This window comes from Thalia democratica, chromosome 4, assembly GCF_965202585.1.
Source record: "Thalia democratica chromosome 4, ktThaDemo2.hap1.1, whole genome shotgun sequence".
Classification (NCBI taxonomy): domain Eukaryota; kingdom Metazoa; phylum Chordata; class Thaliacea; order Salpida; family Salpidae; genus Thalia; species Thalia democratica.
The window spans coordinates 50,333,222-50,346,281 of NC_139168.1; the positions used below are offsets into that span (position 1 = coordinate 50,333,222).

The window sequence follows — 13,060 nt, forward strand, 5'->3', positions numbered from 1 at the left end:
TTGCTTTTGCACAGAAAATCTTTTTAAAGTATGTATTTTTACCATTAGAAATTTAATTTTTTATTCAATTAACATTAAATTTTATTCAGAACTATTTAAGTTAAAACTCATATTAAACAACTTAGAAAGATAGTTGTGTTTTTTACTATATTACTCATTTGAATGTGAATTATTAACTCTGTTTTGCATATGCTGCTTAATACAAACAAACTACATTAGAGTAATTATTTTGATGACATAATAAAAACATATTTTTTATATTATTTGTAACACCAAGGTTTAAGTCTGATGTTTTTTACCATTATAAAAATATTAAAACAAAATAAATGTTTACTCCATAGTAAATATGTTTTTAATAGTAATAATTTAAATGAAGTTGAGTATAAAAATGTCAAATTGGGTTATTGGAATAAGTGGGTAAGTTATTAGAATTAAAGTACTTTGTTGTAAGATATTAATTAAATATGCCAACACTTCTTCTTATTCATGGATATAAATTGTTTTTATTAATTGAATATGTAGTGTAAAGCCTCTATAGTAGTGTTAAATTTAATTAAAACAATTCTTTTTTTTTCTATTAAAGGTTTATGTAGCCTTTTTAGTAGGTGAATCTTTTTAAACAGTCTTAGGCTGAACTTTAAAAATCTGTCATAATAAAGCAGATTTTTGCATCTTTTTACTGTGATATTTGTTTTAATAAATTTTTTTATTACTTTCAACTTCTCATTCTTATATCTTAACTTAGCAAGCATTAGTTGTGGGTTGTTTAGGATAGTTGACACAACTAAATCATCACGACACAATGTCTTCTTTGATATTGTCATTTTCAATTTGAGATTATATTTGCTATCATTGGTATAACCAACATAACACTCAGGATAACTCATGAGAGTTTGGAAATTTTTAATTTCTCAGGATGACTCAGGACAACTCGGCTAGTTTGAAATATAAAAGAAATCAGATGACTCAGGCTAGTTTGTAAAAAAAAACTCAGAACAGTTTTGAGGTTTTTTGAAAATCTCAGTTGTGTTTTTTTTAGACCTCAAGTAGTATTTAGCTATTCCAGTTTCAATAACTTGATATTTTATAAACAATTTTGTACAAAAACTTGATTTATTGATTTTATAAAATATTTTAAATCACTTTTTTTTTATTGTGATTTAAAAAAGTATTAAATAAAGCTCAGGATAAGACTAGGACAGTTTAAAAACACTCAAGACAGTTTTATTTTGTAAGTATAATTTTGTGACTCAAAAAGTGGCAACCCACAGTCAAGGTTTTTTTTCCATCACTGTTAGCCAGGGTTGCCTCAAAATCAGAAAAAGTCATTTATAATGAGAAAAATGACAAAAGTCAGGAAAAAACGGGGGATTTGAAAAAATGTCAGTAAAAGTCAAACATTTTTTACTAAACAGCAAAGCTCTTAATAAGAAAGTTTATTAAAACTATAAACTCCATTTTGCTAATGTTTTTATCAAAAAAATTTTGCTTTTCCAATTGTTTTTTTTTAACTCTAATTGAATTTTTGGAATAAATGAATTCTTATATGGTCTTAACTGTGTATTTACTATATGTTAGAGATACATGTACTTTGCTTATAGAAATGTTTATTGCATATACATTGATCATACACAGATGGTTCAAATAAAGCAATGGAAGTTATATGACATTCTTCATTCCAACTAATTTTGACTTTATTAGGACTCACTAGCTAGCAGTTGCTATTTCCTGCTTTTCAAAATTAAAAGTATTTTTTGATTTATAATGATACAAAGTTTGAGAGTTTTTTAAGTTTCTTATTAAAATAACCAAATATTTTTTTTATTTAATTAGAAAAATTACTTTTCCTACAGTTTTTAAGCAACTATGTTCAAACTTTCTCTGTCTGATCTTAACTTGATACTTGATTGTGAGACTTTTGAAAAACTTCAACTGAATAAGTATATTTTTAAACTAGTATAAAAAAAATTTTTTTACATAATATATTTATTAAAAAATATTTAAGCACAATTTTTTTCCATACTATGACAAAAGTTTGAGATTAATTGCAAAGAAATGAAAGAGAAAATAGATATTTTGTGAATTATTATAAATAATTAGAAAGTGTGCGATTTCTTCATAAGTTTTTATTGTAAACTTTTCACTAAACTGACTAATGTTTTATTTGTAGTGGTATAAAAAGTACTTTTGATTATGAATTTTGGCTTTCAAATAAAGGTCAATCCTAACAGGGTTGCAACGGGTTAGGCAAAGTCAGTTTTTTGGAAAAAATATGAAAAATCAGGCTAAGTCAATCTTTTTTGGGTCATAATAACCAAAATTCATTTTTTTCAGGTGACAATAGCAAAAATTCAATTTTTTAGATAAAATTAGCAAAATGTCAGAAATTGTCAGTTCTAATTTAATACATTTCTTAATTTTCAAAGCCTTAACATGGTAAAAAAAAAAACCTTTAAAGTGAAACTTAAGTTGCAAAATATTCCTAGAAATTTACTTTCAAAATCATTAAGTTTGTAAGCCTTCAAATGGTATAATTAAATAAAAAAATCCCTTATAAAATAAAGACAGACTAAAATTGTAAAACTTTCCTTGAAACAAGTTGAACTATTACTCTGTTTGAATAAGTAGTTGTTGTTTGTAAACTCTTTAGCATTGATGATCTGTGGCAAGGAGACTTCCATAGTGATATATACACAAAAGTCTATTTTGCAAAGTTTTAGAATCAGACTGTTTTTGTTCAAGTAAGTTATTAAGATCCTCATAATTAAGCACTTAGTTTAGTCCTTTATATATCAAGTTTATATTTATGGTTTACCTCTTTATATACTTTTTTCAGAGTTATATAAATTTTAAGTATAAGTAAAAACTGATTATGTTATTTATTTTGTATTTTAAAGATATCATAGCAAGTAATATGAGAAAGTATTTTATAAAACAGATGTATGGATTACTTTATTATAATTATTATTACCTAAATGTTTATAAGTATAAGTCTCTTTCTATTGTTATAGAATGTGTCCTGCTTTAATTTCATAGCTAAATAGATGTTGAACGCTTTTGTTCTAACATGAGTCTGTTGAACAATAACATGCAATAAAAAACTATCATACCGTTAAAGACCACATGCAAAAGTTTCAGCCCAAACCATAATAGGAAAATTAAGTAAGGAGTCAAAAATATCTGTAATGTGTGCACGATAGCGCTATTATGCTTGGTTAAAAAAAAAAAGAAAACAAGAAATTTGAAAGGAAAACAAAGAAGTGAGGAGGAAGATATTAGAAAACAAGATCTACAAGATTTGAAGAAACAGAGCAAGAAAGCAAAATGCAAAATTGCTAGCTTAGACAAAAAGATTAATTTGATTTCTAAAATGAAAAAGGTATCTAAATAATTGAGTTTTTATCACGTTTTTCCACCAATGTTTACCTATATTTCTTGTTTCAAGCTTAATTTTCTTTGTAAGCTTTATGTATCTTACAGTTATTAGTTTACAGTTTACACTATTTAAATTAATTTTTAGGACATTTACAATCTAAACTGTTTCTTAGTTAGAGTTTTACTTTTTATGTATAATGTACATTAGTTGAAAATTTTTATATTTAAATAGTTAAAAAAAATCTTATGCTTGTTTCTTAATTATAGTTACTATTTCATTACATGTGTTGTTTTCTTTATTTTCGTTTGTTTTTGTATGGTTTATTTGAATATTTTATGTAAGATCATGGCTAATTGTTTTAGTATACATCATGACATATTTTCTTTTTAGTCTTAACGAAGTTATTTACAAATATTAAAATTTTAATACCATTTTTGTTTTGTAGGATCAATTATGACTTAGTTTGAGTATTTTAACTAAAAACTGTTTTGTGACACTTTAAGATTATTTGCAAAGAGGTAAACAGTGAGAAAAATGTAAACCTAATCCAGTGCAAGATTTTTTATAATTAAATTTATATTATTTATTTTTACAGGCTAATAACTTACTTATTACAGTTACCTTTTGCTGAAGTACACATTCTGAAAACAGCAGCTACTCAATAGAAAATTTATAGCTAAGAATTACTAGTCTAAATAAAAAAGAAACCTGACAGGAATTATTTAGTACCTTTTTTTAATTAAAAAATGTGTACTAAAATATGTGTGTACTTATCAAAATATGCGCACTCAGAATGTCTATTTAACTGGAAGTGGGTTTTCAAAAAGCGTACCTAATAGGAAGGTAAATGTCAGACTAAACAGGTTAAAATTTAAAAATTTAGGATACATTTAGAAAATTTTGAGTGGCAACCCTGTCTTGATTTTTGTAAAAAAAAATGTTAGCACGCCTATGGCCTTAATATGCTTTATTCATAATTTTAAACTATTTTTTTGAAAATAAATTTAGGACATATAACAATTTAAAGAAACAACAAGACTTTGCAATGGTTAAAAAAATTAAATTAAATGAACTAAATTTTAGAGAAAGGCCTGCAAGCTGCAGTTTTCTAACCCAGTAGTAGAGTTACAAATAACAAAAAAAAATTAATATTTTAGGTTTATAGCTGTTGTAGTTGTAACTGAAGTGTATAGATTTTTTTAACAAGAATGTATTGTCTAGACAATTTCAATAATAAAATTTTGTTTGAAAAGTAAGGTGTTCAAGTAATTTTACTTATAAATTATTAAAGGTGTATTTATTTAAACTGTACTGATAACTTATGTACTTTTTAGAGTAACATGTGGAGGAAAAACAACAGTAGCAAGAGTATTAAAATCAAAAATAGAAAAACAAAATTCAGTATTTCTTTATAGTCAAGATGATTACTACAAGGTGTGGTTGTTTTGAAATTAATAATTTAAAAAAGGATTTAGTGTTATACATTGCTTTATAGTCTATATTTTTTTGTTATGTAACTATAATTGAAGTTAAATTAAAATTAGTTCTTATTTGATAACTCTAAATATCGTAGTTTTTTATTTAATGAAATAATAGTTTTTGATTAAAAAAAAAATCCAGAAATATGTGTTAATTTATTTATTAACTCACAAAAAAAGAAGTATACACACTTATAAAAATTATTGACAGTAGGTTACAGTTTAAAGCTATTTTTGCAATAAAATTAGGAAACATTTTCTAACAACCCAATTAAAGAGTTTTATCTAGCTGGATAAAAAAAAGTAGCATACTAATATAGAAATCAATGAAAGCAAAATTTTAAATGATTATTAGTTCTCTTTTTTAAAATGAAAACTTTTAGATATTTTATGATTTATGAAATTAGTTTTTATCATTCATAAAAAAAACTAATAAGCTGATTTTATAACCAATGAAACAATAAAATTTTAGGATGAAAAAGAAATTAATATTGATAACAATGGTTTTGTCAAATGGGATTGTAAGTAATTTGAGTTTTATTTTTTCATTTATCTTTAGTGACATAGGTAAATTGCCCTAGTGTCTTGTTTTATAGCTTATTAGATAAATATGTTTTTTATTGTTAATTGTTAAAGGAATATTTGTAAACGAAATCTGCCTAAACAAATAAAAGCATTTAAATAATAGACTTTTTTTTTAAATTTTAAACTATTTATCTGCATTAAAAGGCTTCTAATCCAGTTATATGTTTAATAGGCGTACAAGCAGTTGATTTTAAAACACTTATAAAAGATGTAAACTGTGCACTCAAGAAGTACGAAGTTATTATTATTGAAGGTACACTTATATTTATGAACGAGTAAGTTTTTATTCAAAAAATGTGAGTGAAAGTTTATTTTTATTTTTAACTTAACCTAACGGTAGTTTTAATGAACAAAATAGTTCGATATATTTCTCTGATATATAAACAACTGTTGTTGTAAGCAAATACTTAATATAACTAAGAGCATTAGGCAGATTTCAAATATAAAAACTCAGCTCTGTGAAGTATATAAAGAATATAATAGCGTATATTAGAAAAAATATTAAAAAAAAGTTTACCATATTTACTACTTATACCTATTAGATTAGCATTCTGTAGATAATATTTACAAAAAAACTAATAAAAACTATATTTTTGCTAATGGTCAACCAGCAAACAAACATCTTTTATATATTTTTTTTTTCATATGTTTTTTTTTATTATTATTATTATCTTTGTACTAATATGTTTTTAATAATTCGCAAACAACTACCATTTAACAGTTTTCCTACAGGTCTTCTTTTAAACAACTAAAAACTATAGCCAACAATATTTCTACATTCAAAAAAAGCTAAAATATATTAGCATTTTTTCATTATTAAACTACATAAATTTACATGATGTGTTGTGTTTTACTAACCAAATTATCTTTATAAATTAGATTTAAACCTGATAATTCGTAATATATTTTTTTTAAATCCTAGGTTTAACCAAACGTAGATTGCTAAATTTAAAACGAACATAAACAGTTTTTGCGTTTATTTTTAATATAAATTGTTATGATTAGTCTTTAAACGATCGAGTATTATAATACCAACTTTTAAAACTTTATCATAGGTATATTTTTAAGTGTGTATTAGCTGTAAATTAAGAACTGTTAATCTAAAATATTAATAGTTTTTCATATGATCTTTAAGATTTTGCGTCCTTCTACGTCTTGGTTAAATTTTATCGATGTGTAATTCAATCACGAATTTTGAGAAATCATCAGCACATTTTGCTTTATTTCTCGGAGATTGAAATTAATTTTTTTTAATTTTGTAAAGTTTTGTAGTTATACAAAAATTCCCTAAGTGTTTTTGAATTAAAATAAAACCTTTAATTGTAACAAAGAATATAAGTTTTGATTTTATGAAACGAAATTTTCACAGAGACTTAAACCAGTTGTTCATGAAAAGATTTTTTCTCAACTTAGACTTTGAAGAAGCACAAAAAAGGCGAAAGTTATTTTTGAATTTATTTTAATAATTTAATTTAACTCATTAAACATTAGATACGACTTTAATAAAATGCTTATTTAAGTTTTTTTAAATAGTTTAACTATTTAGTTATAAGAATAAATTCTATTTTTACTCTTAGTTTAATTAATTCTTTAATTTGTAGAAATTGTTTGACTAATAACATCTTATGTTAAATTGTTATAATTTTTTTGTATGTTGCAAAAGTTATCTAACCTTATAAATTTTTGTTTTATAATGAAACTATTTTATTAAGTTTTCAAGTAACATTGTCCTGCAGAGAGAGAATATATGACCCGCCAGATATAGATGGTTTGTTCGAGAAGCATGTATGGCCTGAATATGTTAAATGTCATGAACATGTAAAAAAGCAAGCTAAATGCACATTCATTGATGCCTCGCTTGACAAAAAAAAAGTTATTAGCAGCATAGTCAATAGTCTTGAGTTTATTGAACAATAAAATATGACTTTTTTTTTAGCTATTCTTAAAATTTTTCGGTTACATAAATACACAAGCATAAGTAGTATTTTATAGTTGTGAATATTTGTTTGGACTTAAAAATAATTCATATTCTTTTACAAACGTATATGCATTTAACGAAATTAATACTGTTCTAATTTGGTTTTGCTATGATGACTTCTGCATGAATAATTTTTTTTTAATAATTTTAGAAATGTGTTTTAAATAACTCATTTAAATATTCTTTTATTATCTTTGATAATGTTGTAACATAGTATTTTTGTGTAAATTTTTTATCAAGTATAAATAATTTTTGATATTCAGTGTACTAATTAATCGGATCTTAAAGATTTGAATTTATTTATAATGTAAAAAGAATACAAGCTAATTTTAAGTATTATATTACTACTAATTTTCTAAAAAAAAAGTTTGAACAGTAATTTTCACGTATTATAAATTAACCCATTGGTATTGTTAAAGTACTTAATTTTACAAACAGACAAAAAGTATACGTCTAGCTAAAAGAAAAACAAGCTACACACATAAGACCTCAGTATAAATTTATTTGTATGTTTACTAGCTATTTTGCGATAAACTTGTATTTTCGTTTTTTGTATGATTTTAAAGGAAAATAAATAAAATATATTCTTATCAACTTCTTAAAGTTGAAAAAGAAGTACAATGTATCCTCGCAAATCCGGTTGCGGCCAGTTAAACTCAATATTTTCATTTTAAAACTTGACACCGATATAAATTAAGTTGTTTATGTTGTGATGTGTTCTCGTTATATAAGTTCTAAACCTTACATAAACTTGGTTTTGTGTATTATTATGTCTGTGATAACTGAGAGTTCGTTGAAAAAAAGAAAAATACTTTTAAACTGAAAATATGGAGTCCGTTTTTAAAATGCAGTGCAAAATTAAAAGACATATAGTTTTACAATAAATACGATGTTTTGTTTTATCCGGCCATAATTACGAAAAAAAGCTTTCTCAACATGGCCGAATCAGCGAGAAAACACTGTACAGATAGAGTTTTTTTACGTTAAATTTAAGAGTAAACTCTTGTTATTACAAAAAGAAATACAATATCAATTTTCGTAACTGTTTAAAACTATAAAAACGAATAAATTGCGAAAGACATCTGCACTATTAAACTAAAAATAAGCCTTCTTATTTTTCAAGTTCTGGTTGATATTTAAATACTTTTTTCTAGCTTAGAAGCATTAAATTACGTTTTTTTGTACAATTAATCAGCTTTATAAAATAGTCTTTTTGGTGGTGCAGAAATAAATACTTTTAAAACTAAGAAATATGAATCTAAATTATCAACTAATAAAGCTGCGAACCTATCGAGTATAATAGCTTAGATGTAAAAATTTAAATTTAGTGCAATTATTTACCAGATCCCTAATATTAGGATTCGGATATAGAAAAAGTTCTTGTTTTCAAATTAAGACCCGGTAAAAAGGCCAGATCCGGTAGATCGCTAATTAGATATCCTTATTTAATAATGACTGCTAGTGTTTAAAAAATAGTTTAAGTTAAACTGACGTTGATTATTGAACTTGTTGTTACGTAACCACCACTATTTTTTCTTTAGATAAGGGTTTGCTAACAAGATATATGATACCCTTGGTGGTCATATCAGAAATTTAGGGGGCTTAACTTTAAACATACACTAGATAACCTGGGGTTCATGATAAGAGCAAAAAAAAGGTCTCGGCGTAGTTATGGGTAGTTTAAAAATTTCAGGGGAAAAAGCTGTGAAAGGGAGGGTCCTAGTTTGAAAATTACATTAAATGATCTGGAGTTTATGATGATGGGAAAAAAGACGGTCTTGGGTGTATTTAAGGGTATTTTTTTGGGAAATCTTATGTACTATGTTAAACAAAGTATTAAAAGAAATTATGTTGAATACTTTTAATGGGTGCACGACTATATAAAAAAAAGTGTGTACCTCTCTTAAAAGCATCTTGAACTTTTTTTTTATGATTTTATAATTAAAACTGTTGTTAAACGAAATAAATATATTCAAATAAATTATGTTTTTAAAGCTGTAAACATAATGAAAGGGTAATAAAAGACCTAGAATCTTGAAAAAACCAGGAATTTAACAACTTACACGAAAAAACTTGGAAAAATATGGAATTTAAGAAATTTAAAAAAGCCGGTATTTTAAAATTATTTTTACATGTAAAGAAACCAAATTTTAATTGGATACAAAAAATTTATCATAAAGTTGAATACTTTTAGTTTATTGTTATTATATTTTCATAGAAAGCAAATTTATAGTAGCTTCACAGTATATTTTCAATGTTGTTATGCTATAGGAAACAGCTTTTTACACTTAAGGTTTTATTTTATACTAAAAATTAAAATGATGGAATGAAGGTAGTCTGCCTCTTTTGATTTTGAAAACTGAACAGTTTTTAAAAATTTGACTTAATAAAAATAAAAATTAGTTATGAACCATTAAAAGACCACTGTCGCTATCTTTTACAACTTTAAACTATGAGTTTGTATTGAAAGTATGGAAATTTTTATTGCAAAATTTATCAAATGCTTTTATATGAAAGTATAAAATATAAGTCGGTTTCCATGGAATACAGAAGTTTTAATCAACTTTTGTTTTAACAAATATTTTTTTTTTAATTTCGATACATCCGTATGGACTGTAGTTTTTTAGATGTCTACTAAATCTGAAACTTAATATACCTTTTCCTAAATTTTTCAAGCTATTGACCTTAATTTTAAAGTAAATGTTCCTTGAATTAAAAGAAAAATTCGTTTTGTAGCAATCAGAGAAAAATAATTTATGACAAAACAGAAAAAGTCTTTTTTTGACCTTTTTAATGTTTTTTAAAATAACTAAGATACGATTGTTTGTTAATAAGTTAAGAATATTATTATTCTATTGTTTAATGTGCCCTGTTTTTAATATGCTACTAATTTTTATTCTAAGAAACGGTAAAAAGCAACTTTTAGCTAAGTTAAGATCCTTTATAAATGAGATCAACATTAAAAAAAGTGTCCGATCTCCCTATACTTTTAACAAAGCCTGTTTTATTTTAGTCAGTAAGTTAAAAGCTATCTGATTAGTACTTGATGTTCAAATTATTACAAACATTTTAAAGCTCATTGTAAACTTAATTATGTAGTTGTAGGATATCTTTTTTACTGTTACAGGATTTTTTAGAAATTTGTTTCAGGTTTTCTGACATTCTTTGAGGTTTTTAAAAGTACTATTGTGTTTTTGATAATTTTAAGTACATACTTCAATTGTGTTAAAAAGTTGTATTGTATAGTATTTTTTAAATTCCTTGGTGCTACTATAAATAAGTTTTTGTAATAAATAAAATTCCGAGGAATATAAAAGTTTATAATTTTATATAATAGATATTTTAGTTATTCTAAAGTTTATTGTTTTACATTTTTATTTGGTTCAAAATTACAAGTGTTTTCCTAAATAAATCTATTTCCTATTTCTTATTCCTGGTTAAATAGCAATCCTGCTACTAAGGTTCTTTTTTCAACTATCAATGTATGAAAATAACACTGTTATTTTATCTTCCGAAGCTTTAATACATTTTTGAATTTTAAAAACTAGTTCAAAAACAAAACATTAATGTTTCTTTAAAATGCAACGTTAGTTTCAGTATAACAAACAGTGTATTTTAAGCTGACGTGAGTTAGAAATAGTTGGTTTAGTTTGCTCATTTCATATTAGAGACATCTAATTTAAAAAAAGGAAACAAGTTTATTTTCAAAGTAATAAAATATATTTGCGTAAGAATTAATTTTTCGGTAAACAACGAATATTTACTCTTATATGGCGCTAAATTGACTAGGAATTTTGTAAAAAACAGCGTTTGTTAAAAAATTTAACTTTTTATTTGTAAGTCCTGAAACCCAAATCTAAACGATTTTTTAGTTAAGTATCCTAGGAAAGGTATGGGGCCACAAGAAATGCGTGGCGCTAAGATTAACCCCTTGTACAAAAAAAAAGATTCTTGGCCGCCGATTTGCAGCAACTTCTTGGTTGGTAAAACACGTGTACTTTTTCTTCGACATCAAAAGAAGAAAGAGTATGTCCTAAGTTTTAGGTGGATTTAGAACGTCAGTTACAAAAGAAATGCAATAAGCATAACAACACTACATTTTAAGGAAGCTCGAAAAAGCAACTTTAGATATTTAATATAAGCACTGGAGAGTAGAAACAAATGAACGCGACAAATGGCGATCTACTATATACAGAAGACTGAAAGAAACCCAACAAATGAATGTAAAACTGAAACTTTTTTTTTTGAATCAATGTGTTCATTAATGTTTTCATTATTCTTTACACTATACATAATTACTGTATTCTATGCATTGTACGCACAGCCGATTTTATCTAAAAGCAGGCCTATTATTACATATATTAGGTTTTATTTCTATAGTGGTCACTTACATATAACTTAAAACTGCACTTCTAGTAGTTTGTTATAATAAAATATACTTTATAAAAATGTTAAGTGTTTGTCATTCAGTAACATCAAATACTGGTAAGCAAGCGCACTCAAAATTAATTAAAACTTAGTTTCCTCTAAACTAGGGCTGGGCAACGTACGGCCCGCGGGCCGGATCTGGCCCGCAGAGTGAAAATAATAATATATATAAATTTTTATAAAACTTTGTATCATATTTTTACAAAACAAAACTGTAAGAATTTGACTTTAGAAACATGCTAAAAAATGCCTTAATAATTTAATGTGTACTTATAAATATACCATTTTGTCCTTATATTTTGTGTTATTCTAACTTAGTTAGAATATCTTTTTGTCACATTACCTCAAGCAAAGTGTTTTTAAGTACGATACTTCATATACGTACCTTTGTCATTTACAATGTCAACTATATTTATAGTTATTATTTGAACATGTTACATGTCTCAATCTACATCTTAAGCTGTCAGACTTGAAAAATTTTTGTGAATTTGGAGGATTCAAAAAAGTGATAAACGGTATGAGGTATAAAAAATTAGATTCTGATCGGATCCAAAAACTTTCATTTAAACTAGAATCCGACAGGATCAGGATCTCGATTTAAAATTAGTATCTAGTCGGATTCGGATCTAAAAAGTCATTATCCGGCTAGATCCAGTAAATCACTAATTTGAGATGCTTCGGCCCGCAAACGACTAATTTTTTTCGGATCCGGCCCGTTGATTGAAAATGTTGCTCACTCCTACTCTAAATTCTTGTGCTTATAGCAGATGTTTATTAGTTGTTATTTATCGTTGTACATTTGTTGGAAAAATTTAAAAACGCTAAATTATATCACAAAATCTAGTTTTTTTAGTTCTTAATATATAGATTTTAAACTAATACAAAAAAAAAACTATTATCTGAAAAGTTTTATATATTAGTTTAAGTGCAACATCATTCAAATTGTTACCAATTGCATTTCGACATAAAAGTTAACTGTTAATACATATATGTCTACTTTTTGTATTTTATTATTATTAAATTACGAGCATTAAAAGTTGCTTGTATATCATTTTTCAACAAGTTTATTTTAACTAAAACTGTTCAGCTTTTTCATAAGTTAAACGTTTTAACTTTCAATAGATAGAATGCATTTTATTTTATTTTACAAGTTAAAAAAAACTGTTACGATGGATATTCAATTTAAAAATGATAACTTATCATACTATTTTTATT

General features: G+C 25.1%; 1 protein-coding gene across 1 annotated transcript; it reads left to right on the forward strand.

The window, feature by feature from the left end:
* Window positions 1-339: 339 nt before the first annotated feature.
* LOC145834777 (nicotinamide riboside kinase 1-like) lies at window positions 340-8,007 on the forward strand. The gene is made up of 6 exons (XM_082942291.1): window positions 340-417; window positions 4,711-4,810; window positions 5,327-5,375; window positions 5,612-5,714; window positions 6,809-6,880; window positions 7,176-8,007. The coding sequence occupies exons 1-6, from the start codon at window positions 371-373 to the stop codon at window positions 7,354-7,356; spliced, it is 552 nt and encodes a 183-aa protein (XP_082798417.1). The 5' UTR covers window positions 340-370; the 3' UTR covers window positions 7,357-8,007.
* Window positions 8,008-13,060: the final 5,053 nt, after the last annotated feature.

Bases quoted from the DNA above. Each gene is read 5' to 3' on its own strand.
- LOC145834777 (XM_082942291.1), top strand. From the start codon at position 371: ATGAAGTTGAGTATAAAAATGTCAAATTGGGTTATTGGAATAAGTGG. The intron at 4,811-5,326 runs GTGTGGTTGTTT...ATAAAATTTTAG, and splicing joins GTCAAGATGATTACTACAAG to GATGAAAAAGAAATTAATAT. The intron at 6,881-7,175 runs GTTATTTTTGAA...ATTGTCCTGCAG, and splicing joins GAAGCACAAAAAAGGCGAAA to AGAGAGAATATATGACCCGC.